The sequence below is a fragment of the Diabrotica undecimpunctata genome, chromosome 8 (assembly GCF_040954645.1).
Source record: "Diabrotica undecimpunctata isolate CICGRU chromosome 8, icDiaUnde3, whole genome shotgun sequence".
In the NCBI taxonomy this organism is placed as follows: domain Eukaryota; kingdom Metazoa; phylum Arthropoda; class Insecta; order Coleoptera; family Chrysomelidae; genus Diabrotica; species Diabrotica undecimpunctata.
In genome coordinates, this window is record NC_092810.1 from 93661232 (window position 1) to 93677680 (window position 16449).

General features: G+C 31.1%; 1 protein-coding gene and 1 long non-coding RNA gene across 2 annotated transcripts in view; one reads left to right on the plus strand and one right to left on the minus strand.

Annotated features, from left to right (window-relative positions):
• The first annotated feature begins 549 nt into the window (after positions 1 to 549).
• The window catches only part of LOC140448484 (uncharacterized), a 230816-nt gene continuing 214916 nt past the window's right edge, over positions 550 to 16449 (plus strand). Inside the window, exon 1 of the mRNA XM_072541570.1 lies at positions 550 to 722. Within this exon, the coding sequence (XP_072397671.1) occupies positions 649 to 722 (74 nt within the window). The 5' untranslated portion in view covers positions 550 to 648. The remainder of the gene's footprint in view (positions 723 to 16449) is intronic.
• Positions 9533 to 15796, minus strand: LOC140448486 (uncharacterized). The gene is made up of 3 exons (XR_011951722.1): positions 15621 to 15796; positions 15252 to 15454; positions 9533 to 9586 (listed from the first exon to the last, which is right to left on the minus strand). It is a non-coding gene; the product is annotated as an uncharacterized lncRNA (long non-coding RNA).

Sequence of the window (16449 nt, forward strand, 5' to 3'; positions counted from 1 at the left end):
CAGTTTAAAGGCTACATGTTTCACAAACGCTTCTTATTAATCACGTATATTAATACTAAAAGGAACACCGTTGGTTCATGTTAAAATTTTATTAATAACATATTTAAACTCTAACGGTGTTCTTGTATGGTGTTTCGCGGATTCGTATAAATTGGACAGTTATCGGCGGTTTAGATATAAAAAACTTTGTGCTAAAACTTTGGCTAGATCTTAACTTGGTAACAAAGTTAATCATTAAATTACGTATTGGTTATTGCTTGTGTTCTTATTTCCCACGTTAGTGGGTGGTCCTTATAATTGGAAATAATTACATTACTTAGTACACTATAAATGGTAGTAAGATCGCCATCCTAATTTATGGAACAAATCTTATGTTTATTTCTACCAATAACATTATCAAAATTACAAAAAAGTACGACCCCAACAAAATAAACTTGAAACTGAGGAAATGTATTTTTTTTATAAGAATGACATTGCTCTTAAGAAAAGAATGAAAAAACTAATTAAAAAAAAAAGAAGAAAATATATACCTATATTTTCTGCTTTGTCATTTTAGTACCTAAATGTCAGTGATCGAAATTTTTGCGGTTTTTTAAAGGTGAAATTTGGTGTGATTTTAAAATTTTCGTGCTATTCAAAATTAGCAAAATGGAAGCAAAGAAAGATACCACTGCAAGAACTAAAACTTTCACCTGGTGGGAGAAACCAAGTATCCAGTATGCGTAAGTACCAGCTACCAATTATACACAAATATATTATATGACTACTTTAAAACTAAGAGAATATTTTAAAAGTTTCATTTATGCAAAAAAAAATTAAACTTATTAAAATAAAAAAAAAACATCAAGCGACTTTACTCTATTATGTCAAGATTTATTTAGTTAATCACTAGTTTTCAATACATCCATAAATAAATAAATAACACATATTTGATAAACATAACTCTATAATAAATGTAAATGACTTCTATAATTCTATATAATACAATACTCTATAATAAATTTTAATACTTTTATAATACATAAGAAAACATTACTTATACGGTTACAAATAATAATATCCATTTTATTTCCAATAAATTACAACACAAGGTAGCTTCTAGACTGGCTGCTCAAGAAACACCCCTTATAAGTCAATGTATAATAAGCTGAACTTTAGCATAAATACGCATTTGATACACTCCATCTTAACAACTGATTGCTATTTTACATTAAACTTCTTATTGTAGCTTAATAAATACTATCGCTGCAGCATTATGTATGAAACAGACATTCCAGCAAAATCGCTAACAATCGCCAAACTTCACTTGCATTGCCATAAGAAACTGCAATATTTCGAATTGACCGGTCGATCGGATCTACAGTTTGGGCACCGCTGGTCTAACATATTGACTTCTCTATTGTGATAGCCGGATACTCGGAGTAACATATCATCTACTTAGAGACTCATCTTAAAACTCTTAACGGATCGTGCTACTAGAATCTCTGAACCTCAATATTTGAGAGAAAAATTTAAATATACTGAAAAAGAGTCGATGTATTGTTCAGCTAAAAAGGATAATATCCTTTACTGTAATTTTCTCTCAACCTCAGCTTAAAACCAAAACTGCCGACCCAAAATCTATCATGTTAGTCACATTCAGTTAATAAAGTTTATAACTACGGCAAACATCTTAGTCACCATAATTAATATGACTGAGACAAACTTTTCTGATATTATTTTAATTATTCCCTTATACAAAGAATGTATAAATTTCTTTGATAGTTTGATAAAAATATATCGAATTATGTAAACATGCAATTAAATGAATTGGAAAATCTGCTTATTTTCTATAATGGAAAGTGACGAATTCAGAGCTAACTGGAATAAGTTGAATCCTCGTATAATAATTTTTAAGGTCATTATCTATATTAAATCAATAAAAATTAATCGCCGAAATTTTTGTATGGACATCACTTCAGATCGACTGCACCAAATTAGATAATTCATTTTTTGTTGCGTTTGTTATTATTCTTGGAGAAGGTTTGTGTAAAACATAATTTTCAAAAATTGCACGTAAAGACTTCAAAGTTAATTTTTTCTCTCATTTTAAATAGCAATATAACTAATAGATGGACCATACTGTGACTTACAAAGAAAGCAAGGATTAACAATAAATATAAGTCATATATAACAATAAATAAAGGCGGCTGCACAATTACCCGGGAACAGGTACGAGAACGGAAACGGGAACGGGAAAAAGTTAACCTCTACGTAAATCAATGTTTAGATGCACAATAACCGAGAACGAGTAATCGTCCGGTAACAAGAACGGAAAAGTTGCCCATGTTTCAACTTTCTCGTTCCCGTTGTATTCCCGGAACCAATCAGAAAGCAGTATTTAAAATACTGTCAATTGCCAAATAAAAATTTGTTTACATTGTGAGTGACCATTTTATAACCTAACCCTCTTGTCTATAAATATTTAAATTATATGCTTTTTATCTTTATGCTGACAAACCTTCTTTGTGATTGCACACATATTGTGTAAAATTGTTGCAAGACCATAAAAAACGAAAAAATTAAAAGCTCGTCCTCATTAAATAAATCCATATTTTCAGAGTTACTCCGAACCTATTGGACTGATTTTTATGAAATTCTACATGTGTATTCTGTAGCTCCGGGAGTAGGTTGTTACCTATTTTTATTAGCCCCAAGGGGTGAAGGTGGTTCCCTTCAAACATGTTTTTTTATTTCTTAAACAAATTTTTTTATTTTTATGGTTATGGGTAGTTCGCCACAAACAATTTTTTTATTTTTTGTTAACAAATTTTTTTATGATGTGGCAATCAAAAATGCATATAGCCCTTAATTTTCACACCCCTATTACTATCGTCTTTTTTTAATAGCCATATTAGTGTCACAGAGTTAGTTGCGATACTTCTCCGAAAAGGCTGAACCGATTTTTATGAAATTTTCATGTATATTCTATGGGTATAAAAATAGGTTATTATCTATTTTTCATACCACTAAGTGGGTGGTTCGGCACATACATTTCTTTTATTTTGTTTACAAAATTTTTCATTTTTATTTTTTTTATAATGTGGTAATAAAACATATATACAGACCTTAGTTTTTACCCCTCTATTACAAATTTCTTTTTTATATAGCCATATTAGTGTCACAAAGTTAGTTTCGAATACTTTTTTGAAATGGCTGAACCAATTTTTATGAAATTTTACATGTGTATTCTGCTGGTCTAAAAAAAGGGTGGTAAAAATCTATTTTTCATACTTCTAAGTGGTAAGGGTGGTTTAAGCCAAACATTTTTTTATTTTTATATTTTCATAATGTTGCATGAAACAATACATACAGCTCTTAATTTTGAGGCCTCTATTAATAACCTCTTTTCTTAATAGCCATATTAGTGTCATAGAGTTAGTTGCCATACTTCTCCGAAACGGCTGCAACAATTTTTTGTGAAATTTTACATGTGTATTCTGTAGGTCTGAAGAAAGGTTGCTATCTATTTTTCATTTTCCTATAGGGTATGGGTGGTTCACCCGAAACATGTTTTTTTTTTTAATTCTTTAAACAAAATTTTTATTAATTACGTTTTTATGATTTGGTAGCATTCAGTAAAAAAACATACAGCCCTCAATTTTCACCCCCTTATTACTAAGCTTTTTTTTTAATAGTCATATTATTCTTACATAGTTAGTTAATATACGTATATATTCGGTAGGTTTAGGGGAACATATAGTAACATATTTTTTATACCCCTAAAGTGTAAGGGTGGTTTACCCCAAACATTTATTGTTTAATAATTGGACAAAATTTTTTATGAAGTGACACTAAAAAATACATTTAAATCTTAGTATTCACCATTCTATTGCCAACCCATATTTCTTAATAGCCATATTAGAGTCACAGAGTTAGTGCACTACTTCTCCGAAATGGCTGGCGATTTTTACGAAATTTTACATGTATACTCGGTATATATGAAAATGAGTCGTAATGCATTCTTTATACCCGTGAGATGTAAAAGTGGTTCATTCCAAACTTACTTTTTTTTTTATTTTTTAAACAGTATTTTTTATTTTTATTTTATGATGTTGCATTAAACAATACAAACAACCCTTTAATTTTCACGCTTCTGTCACTAACCGTATTGTTTAATAGTGATATTAGTGACACATACTTTGTTGCCATAGTTCTTCGAAACGGTTTGACCGATTTGTATGAAATGTTCTATGTATATTCATTAAGTCTAATAATCGGTCCTTATCTATTTTTCATATCCGTAAGTGTACGAGACCCCAAACACATGAAAGTGGTTCATCCCAAACATTTTTTTAATTTTTGGACAAAATTTTGTATCTTTTTTTATGATGTAGCCCTTAATCTTCACTCTTCTATTACCATTTCCTATTTTTTTAATAGTCATATTAGTGTCTCAAAGTTAGCGGCCATACTTCTCCAAAACCACTTCACCGATTTTGATGAAATTGTATATTTATATTCGACAGGTCTGAGAATCGGTCTTGATCTATTTTTCAAACCGTGGCAGCCGTAGCTCAGTGGTTATGTTACTGGCTTAACAAGCTGGAGGGCCCGAGTTCGAACCCCGGCACTGACAAAATTTTCAAATTCTAATTTAACTGAGCTGTCACCGTGTTTCGAAAGGCACGTGAAGCCGTCGGTCCCGGCTACGAGAGTAGTCGTTAAGTCATGTTAGGGGCGCTTGCTCGTCATGAAATGCCAAGCATTAGGCCTTAGCCAGAAGGTTACACGAAATTTACTTTTTATTTTTCATGCCCCTAAGTGGTAAGAGTGGTCCATCCCAAACATTTTTATTAATTATAGAGTTACCAGCTGAAGTCCGTTTGAAGAGGTTTACTCTCCGGACACTGGAACTCACTTAAAGCATGGGTGTATGTTACCTGAAGTAAAATTTAATTAAAATATTAAACATCAAATAATAATATCAACATCATGTACAATCTTTAATAACATAATATATTTCAAAGGGATTTTACCCAAATATTTTGGTGGCTCAGGCATGGTAACCTGTATTTTAACCTGATGAGGGAACGGTTGTTCCGAAAACGTTCTTGTTTTTAATGTAGCCCTTTTTGAGGGTTTTTATAAAATATACCCATACACAAAGATTCTCTTTTTGTGATACGTGGTATACAGCCAGCTGCAGGAATTATTTTCCTTGTGGATTTTTTTTTAAACATTTTTTAATTTTTTGAACAAAAATGTTTTATTTTTATTTTTTTATGATGTCGCAGTCAACAATATACACAACCTTTAACACCCTTGTATCACCAACCCCCATTTTTTAATAGCGAAATTAGTGTGACAGAGTTATACTGCTCTCAATTTTCTTTCAGGAGAGTTGTTTTCATTCAAATTAGTTGACACAGTTATAAATCAGATTGACGTAGTGGACTATCCTACAGAGTTTTTGAATTTCTTGGAACTGCATGTGCTCCCACTTAACAATTTGTAATTAAAAGTAGGATTAGTTGTCATTATGCTGCATAAAAATAATCAACCTCGACTGTGAAATGGAACGAGACTAACTGTGAAAAGTCTCATTAATAATGTCATTGAGACAACGGTCATTAACCCTTTTGGCCCTGGCAGTGGCAATTACGAAGGCTATAATTCGGCACAGGTAACTGGGATATGACTTATTTTATTGCAACATAATTCTAATAGAGGGCGGCATCATAAGATGATTTATATCATAGATAAAGAATATATATTACTGAATAGATAGGAAACTGTGTAGGTTATTTCTGGACAATGCGCCATCTGGCGGCCTTAGGAAAGCAACATCTTTTTAGAAAAATCTTCTCGTAATTCTTCAAATATAAAGATTAATATTGAGAGTTTGATTACAAAAATAAAACAAACGTTGGTTCTTTTTCTACTTTATTTTCTTTTTTACGTTTTTATATAAACATTAATTACATGTATTTAAATGTAGTTGGTTAAACAGTGGCTATTCTGTAGTTTCTATAAATTACAACACAGAAACAGAGAAGGAATAGCATCACATTTCAAGGTGGACTTATATCTCAATCCAACATAGCGGGCTTTTGGTCCAAAATTAATTGTGCAAGTCTTCTCTGCCAATTTTGTTAATCCAAATATCATAAAGCTAAAAAATAAATAGTTTGTTTTTAATATTTTCTGTGAAATAATGTTACATAGTATATTTCTAGAGGTGCTTTACAAAAGGACAAATAAACAAGAGTTTTGTAGAAAAAGTTCTTGAAACATTGAAGAATTGCCACATTTTTAATGGCGATAATTTTAATTCCTAAAAAACTTTTACCTAATTCTATATCGGCAACAATTCTAATACACATCATAACGTGAAATAAAGAAGTTTGGGACAACATCGGACATTTTAAGGCAATTATTAAAAAATAAATAAAATCTTATATCAGCATTTTCTACTTACCGCCCTATCTTTTGGAAAAATATGCATTTGAGCATCCTTATTGTAATTATTACAACCATTAACGCAACAGTTAAAAACCGTAGTTATTTAAGTATGATGGCAAAAAAGCAAACAATTATTTAATCGCAAATAATACAACTCGAAACACTGTGTTGAAACCACAATAAAAATGGCGTACTTGTTTTGTTGGTTGCGGTATTGCGCAGTCACGAAGCTTTGCTATGAATGCTATGCCCTCTGGTGTCCTTAGGAAATACAAATTTCAGAGGACTGTCACTCCCATAAGAGAGACCCGGGCATGATTTATATATGTATTTGAGTCATTTGGAATGTAAACAGGTATTGTTGGTCTACTTGAAGTAATGGCTGGTGAATGTGATCATTTTGCGTATGGAGTTAGCCTTCTAGACAGTATTTTGGATATAATTTTGTACGTTGTATTGATTAACGATATTCCTCTATAGTTTCGACATATGTGATTGTCGCCCTTCTTGTGTATAGGTACTATATGGATTTTAAGCCAGTGTTTCGGTATTTCTTCTCTTTCCCAGAGTTCTCTTATAAGATGATATATCTCAAGGTGGAGCTTTTCTGCCCCTTTTTTTAGTAGTTCCGCCTTTACCAGTTCCACCTAAATTAAATAGAAAAACTGGAAGACAATGGAGGCCTTAGAATATTTGGTATGGTTCTATAAAAAGCGTACCCAAATGCCACCAGCAGGTGTTAACGATTACAAAAGTGGATTAAATAGATTAGAATTTATGACAAGATAATCAACAATGAATTATTTCCAGATATGGTTCCTACAATTGTATTTTACGGGAAAGGGAAAACTGAAGTTGATGTAACCCTTGCCCAAGCAGAAGAAGCATTGACTGCTCTGAATGATGACTGTTCTGATATAGAAGATGATCGAGATCCAGATTATGAAGATTATATGTCAACATCATATAAGGATGAAGTAGCATTAGAAAAAGAAGAAATTCCTTAAAAGACTAAAAAAGTGGAAAAATAAAAAACGATCTGGAAGACTGGAAAAATTGTACCTCCAAATGGTATTTTCGATCGATCAAGTGAAAGTAATTTTAGTTATGATGAAAGTGACAGTTCAGAAGACCATTCACCATTTTATTTTTCGCGATATTTTCCACCCGAAATATTCAGGGAGTTATCTGAAAAAGACAAATTCTTATTCTGTTTACAAGAATAGTAAAAGTCTCAGTATTGACGAAATAATTTTTGTGGTGAATCAGGAATAATATACCAATCGGTAGTTTATCAAGGCGCAATTCCATTACCTATGTCTGTAGAAATGAACAATGCTACAACTTCACTTGTTCTGTATTTATGACAAAGATTGCCAGGTAATTCGGGATATAAGCTCTACATTGATAATTATTTCAATTCAATGAAATCGCTAAAATAACTTCATACGAGAGGAATATTTGCTGCTGGAACGATTAGACAAAATTGCATGGGAAACTGTAGACTGTTCCGAAAAAGAACTGAAACTATTAGGAAGAGGAAGTTTAGACTCGAAAATTACTTCCGATCAAAATACTGTTGCATTGGCCTCAAATATGGCCTCAAATTTTATAGGCTTAGAGCCTACTGATACTGTCAAACGTTGGGATAAAAAAACAAAAACATATTATGTACAAGTTGAACGTCCAGCAGTAATTAAAGTTTACAATCAATATATGAGCGGCGTGGATAAAAATGATTTCCTTGTATCACTTTATAGAACGTTTATCAGAAGTAAGAAGTGGATTGTACGGATAATGTTTCACTATTTTAACGTAGCAGTGTGCAACTCATGGTTGGAGTATCGTAGTGACAATCAAAAATTATCATAAACGACGTCAATAAAACATAATATAGTTTTATACATGCTTTTTCTGTAATAAATTTTATATATAATTTTATGTTTATTTATGCCTTAATAACCTCTTAGTGGCAGTTGCCACCAATTTGTAAAATGAAAAGTGGGGAGTCAAAAATTTTATAAAATATATTTTCTGTATTATTTAGGTGTCCAATTAAAGAAAATATCAACAGAAAAATTTTACCTTTGAAAAAAAAATTCAGGGCTGAAAGCGTTAACGAAAAATACAAAGGAGAGGATGTCTTGATCTAGCGTATAATGATGATTTCAACAAACGTACTATTTGATTTTAACCCTTAACTACTATAAGTCAAAAGTAATAAGTACATAAGTATTGTGAGTCTATAAGACCAATTTTTTTATATAAAGGAAAACAAACAAATTTGTTTTGATAATTATTTTGTTTATAAACTAAGATTACAAAATGAAGTGACATAAATTGTTTAAACACAAATTTAAGTTATTCTTTGCATTTTTTCTACACGTGAACACAACATTGTATACATACATGCATTTTCCACTCTGCGCATAGTTTGTTTTTCTGTTTTTCTTAGCTGGACAGAGATGACATCTCTTTCTTTTTCGATTTTCGTTGGCTCAAGGGTGCTCAGGAACACTTAAAAATTTAGTGCCAAGAATATCTGATGCAATAGCTCGAATCTGTTGGGGCACATTGGAGTTTGGAGTTATATAATCTTCTCTTCATGTGTGTAATGTACAAGCTTTGCGCTAATTGTTTTAGGAATTTTTCTCGAGGGATATAATTTCCTTGTCTATAATACTATGAGGAGTATTAGCGCGACTGGAACCTTTCAAACTAGGCAGAACTCTTACAATATTCTCTTTGAGAGCTTTAGTTCTTTTTGGAAGAATTTTCGACCATTTTGTTTTGTCTTTTTCGTAGTAGTAATTTCTTTGCTTTTTTTCTTCTATTGCATCTTTATTTTTAGATTGTTCGGTTTCTTCACTAGAAGTTTAAATTTGCTCTACATCTGATGGATTTCAGTCTATATCACTGATCGAATTATGATCACTAAAAATTTCATGGTCGTTATCGTGCCATTGGCCATTTAGATGATATTGGCTTGTGCTTGTATCTCCTCAGCACCCAGTAAAACATTTGTTGAAAACCACGCCGAGGTTGACGCAACATTTTTCGGATCGTCAACCCAAAATTCCTCACTTTGAAATAAGGCATCAATATATTCGACGATAAGAGGTTTATTTGGAGCAATTTTAAACTGAAAGGAAGAAAATACTACTTAAAAAAACAACAAATAAACAATTTCAAATAAAATAAATTAGGATATACTAAATTATAGTGATATAAAATAATATTTATCTTAAATACAATAATTATGTAAAAATTACGTAATTGCTATAAGTGGGTCTAATATACCCAGCTACGTCTATAAAACTCGCTAGTTCCAAATAAAATTTATGCACTCTTCACTATCGTATTTCAGATTAAATAAGCTGAAAATAGCCAGAGCCCCAGCCAAAAATTATTTAATTTAAGGAGAGTGCGTAGTGACCGAAAGCTCTCTGGGTCTGACAGACCCAGATTATAGTAGCTGAGGGTTAAATGTTTACAAGTTCTCGGGCTTTTGACTTCTGCAAGGACAATATTCTCGTGTCAGAAAACCGTGATCGTTCTATATTTATTTAACACAAAAAAAAATAAAAATATTTTTTTATCAGAAAGCATTAAATTGATTCAACTTTTTTCATTCCTAATACGTTTAAGTGTTTTTTGGTTTTATCTTCTGCTAATTTTTTAGACACGTTATTGATTTCTAAGGCGGTACTAAGTTCGCCGGGTCAGCTGGCAATTAAGTATGATTTATACTTTTTGTATTAAGTATTTGGTGAAAAAGTATTAAGAGGTATTATTAAAGTCAATAGAAATCTTCGGCGCATTTAATTATTATTGTACATTTTTTTTATTAGGCAATATGTAAATAATTATATAATTTTGATCTGTTGTTATATTATTACGCATAGTATAAACATTATACGATTATTCGTGTGTCTGTTTACGTTATAAATATAACACAAACAAATAAATATATACCATAAATTATACCCTATACTTTTACCAAACACAACAGCGGATAACAGGAACTCATAAATGTCAAACAGAGCAAAATGTATCGCAAATATAAATTTTCACGAATTAAGCGTTAGTGAAAATCACATTATTTTCATGTTGTTTGGACAAATATACATAGTCTACTAAAGTAAGAGAAGGACAGCTGTGGTATATTTGAAAATTCAGAGATACCAGTAGGCGCGGGATGTATTGATTAGTTGTTATATTTAAACTCTCTGCGTTTATGCGACCCTTATAGCAGATGTATTCCAGTTTTAAAACAATGTTGCCCTGAACTGGTGCAAAAATTAAATAAGGTATATTTTGCAAAAATGATATTACAAATTTTAATAACACTCATGAAGTCGGATAGACCTAAAAATATGATTTATATTATTTTAACTGGTTTTGTATATAGGAAAATCCTCCTTTTATAGGCACTTAAAATATGGATGTGTTAATCTCCTAGTGACTTATGGGTATACGTATAGGATTTTTTTGTATTCTACATTAATGCTTTTTGTGTTCATTGGTTTCTTGGAATTTGATAAAAAATCATAATTTTGATAGTATGTACACATTATTATACGTTAAACGCCATGTGAATAAACGTACAGAAAAAACTGCTTAGGCTCCGTGACCCAACGCATGGGCTCAGGACTTGCTTTTACTTTCTGCTCTGAGAACTTATTTACAGTCCACGAATTCAATTTCGGTGTATGGAATACTAAAAGGTTGGGCCTGAGGGTCCAAAAATATCTACATTATTGAAGACATTTATGAACTTCAAAGAAACATTTTAAACAATAAAATTTTACGCATTTTTTACAAGAATACCTTGACTTTGGTGTCTGAAACTGTGCGTTTTTTAGACCTTTCCTAATTCGCTCCTTGAATGAGATAATAGATGATTTATCTTTGGTTATATTCTTGTATAAAGTATATGCATTTACCACAGATATGCCCAACACCAACTCAAACGAAAGTTTCCTATACCATTTTATCCCTTTTATTAACGGTAACGAATAAGCTTTTAGGTGATTGGACAGATCAATCAATGTTTTGCTATCGTTATAATTGCAAATAACAGTGGGTTTTTCAATTTCCTAACCTTGTTTTGTAATTGTCTTTGTATTTGCCGTGTGGTTTGTAAGACAAAGCACATTTCGTTTTGTCTTGAGAACAACCACTCCATTATGTTCTCTTGCGATAATCTCTTCTTTTTTGAGTTTCTTCACTAACTCATCTCTATACGAAAAGATAGTGACTTTAAATTTCCATGACCTGACAAATAAATACTGACAAAAAAGAAATCTCCCTTACTTTGAGAAGCGTATAATCAAAATATTTTAACCAAAGGAATCAATGTACATTTTCTCTGGATTAAAGCACATGCAGGATTTGAACATAATGAATATGTCGACTTATTAGCCAAAGAAAGCATTTCAACCGATACTGGTATTTTACATAAAGTAACGCTTTCTGACAGTATTATTTCTTGCAAGTCAACATTGCTTCGAGAATGGAGCTACCAGTGGAAGGAATACTCTTTTTTAAATTAAAATAGATACTTGTTAATTCAGCCAGATATTTCCAAATTTCCTTGGTACAAGTCTTATAGAGCTTCCAGGAGGCACATAACTTCCATTATTAGAATACAATTCGGGCACGCATGTTATTCAAAACACTTATTTAAAATACGAGCTTTGGATGATGACAAATGTGAGCATTGTAAACAGGAAAGTGATTTAGATCATATTTTTTTTGGTTGCTAAAATAGCAGCTTCTTGGAACATACTATATTTATTATCACTTGGCTCTGTAGATGTTTACATTAATTATATTTTTAAAAGACAGAAAATTATAATTATAATTCTCTAAAAATTATTTAGTTAATCTTGTTACCTTTGTTTTAAACCATTTGTATAACTGGCTCCGTGACCCAACACATGGGCTTCAGGACCTGCTTTCACTTTCTGCTCTGTGAACCTGTTACAGTCCACGAATTCCATTGAGGTGTATAGAACACTAAAAGGTTGGGCCTGAGGGTCCCAAACCAGTTATAAGCTTATAACTTTTTCGTTTCGTTATTAAGCATGAGGAAACTAGAAATTTTAATGTAAACATAATATGTTTATTATTAATGAAAACACATTTTTATTGACAAAATAAGTTTAAAAATATCTACATTATTAATGACATTTATGAACTTCAAAGAAACATTTTAAACAATAAAATTTTACGCATTTTTTATAAGAATACCTTGACTTTGGTTTTTGCGTCTTTTTTCGACCTTCCCTGTTATGTATGTCTTCGTAGCATATAAATATCACATCTACGACTGTCTTTGGATTATACCTCCTCAAGAATGTGTTGTTTATTATTATTGACGGTTGGTTGTTTGATGGTATTCCATATGATATTATTTAATCTCAACTATTTTATACTTAAATGAGATAATAGATAATTTATCTTTGGGTATATTGTTGTTTACAGTATATGCATTTACCACAAATGTGCCCAACAACAACGCAAACGGTTGTTAAAAAGTTATATGCCTATACCATTATATAAATCCTATACCATTTTATCCCATTTATTAACGGTAAAGAATAAGCTTCTAGTTGATTAGACAGATCAATTAATGCTTTGCTATCGTTATAATGGCAAATAACAGTGAGTTTTTCAATTTCCTCACCTTGTTTTGTAATTTTCTTTATACTTGCCATGTGGTTTGTACTTAGACAAAGTACATGTCGTTTGTATTGACACTTTAGAACAACTACTCCATTATGTTCTCTTGCGATAATCTCTCCTTAGTTTCTTAGCTGTTACCTCAGTGGGATTTAATTTTTTCTTAGTATGCTTACCAAGTGTGTATCTCGCTTTATAGGCTCTTTAGCGAGAGCAACACTTTTAAAGAAATTATCGATAAAGAGAATTTTGCCTTAATCTAACGGTGGTTTCATTAGTGGCATTCCATTTTTTGTTGACCCACTAACACTTGGATTTTTATCATTTTCACAATAAACTCTTAGATCATAGGTATAGCCTCCTTTAAAACAAAATTTATATAACTTTATCGCAAACTTAAATCTTTTATTTGTGATGTATTTCGCTCAAGCATGGCCTATATGGAACTAATGTTTTATAACACAAATTTTTCTTTCTAGGACTTAAACATTCCTAAAAGTTATCAAAACCTTAATTTTTCCAAACGACCGCCAGCAATCGCGTCTTCATTGTTACTTAAATGAAACATACACAAAAGTATTTATATATAAGAAACAATTTCTTCACATTTGTTCTAAAATTTTGCTTTAAACGGCATTTGTATCCTATTAGATACAAATGACATTAATCATTTTTGGCCACCTGTATTCAAATGGATACAGAGGAATGCTTTCACTTTAGGCTAGCTGAATTAAAACGAATGCAGGGTTTGTTTTTAATTGAATAGGGGACTTATAAAGCATAGCTGGTTGGTTAAAAATTTGTTTTTGGCCAACGATTTTTTTTACAAGTTGATAAACACATTTTGTTAAAAATAAAATATACTTACTTTAAATTAAAAAATAACACATTTATTTTTAGTAGCTATTAATAAAAACTCTTGTAATGAATGTTATTACATTAATAATTCAGATTTATAAGAAATAAAAAAACATTTGGGATAATAATATTTTTTACAAGCACTACATTTGTGGCCAGTTTGTGAAGATTTGGCTTGGGCATATTTTCAATCCTGGCTGTTTGTTAGCCTTTCGTAGCAAGTCTTTCTTATTATCATCCACTAAAATATGATTTTTGTTGATGTTATTAGGCAAAGGAGGTCTTGTAAAATTTTCGTCCAAAAGCTGACTGACAATTTGTTCTTTGAATTTGGTGATGGACATTTTTCTTCGTTACCATCTGATGTACACAATACGTATTTATTAGCGTAGGTCCTATTAGTAATTTTACTGCTAAATTTCAATACAAATTCATCCCTTCTCGTAAACTAGTAGAATATGACTTCAACTGATCAGAAAGATCTATAAAGGCTTTACCTTTATTGTACTCTAAAATTATTATCGGTTTTTCTATTTCCTCGCCACAGGAGCCATTGCATTGCTGTGTTTTGTTGCTCGTGACCAACAAATTCCGACAAGAAAAAACGTGTTTGTAACACTGAATTACAATAACGCAATATAATATACACACACAAAAGAAGGCACATAATATACTTGCGACCAACAAAATTCTACAGGAACAAAACTGTTTATAATGCTGATTACAAATCGATACAAGTGGCCAACAGCGTCAATTTATGAAAATGGGCCACTTGCATCCATTTTGATCCAACAATGTTTTTATGAGAAAATAACATTATAATATATAAATTATAAAAGACACAGTTAAGTAGGGTATTTTTGATACATATTTATGAATTTTACACAACGGCCCCCAGAACTGTGTTTTTTTTCTAACATGGTGGCACTTAAAGTGTTAAGATGTTAACATAAATTACTGTTTCTCCAGTAATCTGATATTTTGGCTAGTCATGCTAGACCCATCCACAAAATGGTAGTAAAGAATAGTCTTTTTTCAGTCTGCATCAGTATTCTTCCATTTGTGAAGTTGAGAGTTTGGCTGTATCCCAACACTTAGCTTTTGTTGTGCATACCGATTTGTTTCAGTAACAATAAGACTGACTAAATTTTCATAAAATATGTTAAAAAAATCGATAGGAATTTTTGCTAAATTATTCTCAAGATTTTCATCTTTTGGTCCGACAGAATCGACTACGAAATCAAAACGTTTTAGAGACCTACCGGTAATTGGTCCCCAATTCATGATTTCGCAATATTTCTTTTCTTCAATCTCATTTTCATCTTCTTGGGTACAGTACTGAGATATTACCACTTCTGTGATATCGTCTAAGAATTTGTACATTCGTAACATGGGAAGACTGCTTAGATGTTGAAGCAACAGCGATTATATCTTTACAGCATTTTTATAAACGGTATCGAATGACCTGAAAATAATGTAATTATAAAACTAAAAACTTAAAGCAAGGCAAAAATACTCGGGTAAGAACAAAACAAAAAGATTTGGACAAAGGAGAATAATGTAAATTAATACCAGAATTAGCTCTCACTGCATATTATATACTATCACTAAAACAATAAAGTAAAACTCACCTTTTCACTCTTTTCGGCCGATCACTTCCTCCTCTGAAAAATTTTTAGTTTCAGTTCAGATTAAGGTTTATATTCATCTGGAGAATCGCCTTTAAATGGCTCTTCCTCCTCATTTTCTTCTTTTTCGGAAAGAGTTTCATTCCATAACTTTGGTAAACGTGACAAATTGTTTTCGTAATAACCATTCATTGTGTATCCAAATATACTCTCACTGAAGGTAAGTGTACAACTATGAATCAATAATAAGAAGCAGGTCAAGACTTGCAACGATACGTAAAATATAAAAAATTTTACATGAGTTAATTATGATATTCTAGGAATAATTCAAATAAAAACAGAAATTTTCACTAGAAGATGAATTTATACTATCCTATTTGGCGGTTAACATTTAAATTTGTCTTTCTATTTTCATTATTTGGTAGTTACAGTTAATTACAATGTTAACTGGTCGACACATTGGTACATTTTGACGCCAAAAACATCTTTGTTTACTTATTAATGCCGAAAATTTTACCTTATTATATTAAATGTGATTTGTATAATTTTTTGTCTTCGTTTTATGATTATGTTTACTGCTTTATCTTTCTGGATATCATATTTACGCAAGAGTGTACTGTTAACTAAAATATTCTCGTTCGGTATTATGACATGTTTCACAAATAGTAAATTAATCCTGTTTACACTTACCAAGGAAACATAAATATCGTGTTATTTCATAGTACTGATTACCAAGTTGTTTTGTTTTTAGTAACAGTAATTAGGTCAAATTTAGTTCCAATAGTTGATAGCTGGTTCATTATAGACATGTTATTACATAGTCTATCTTCAT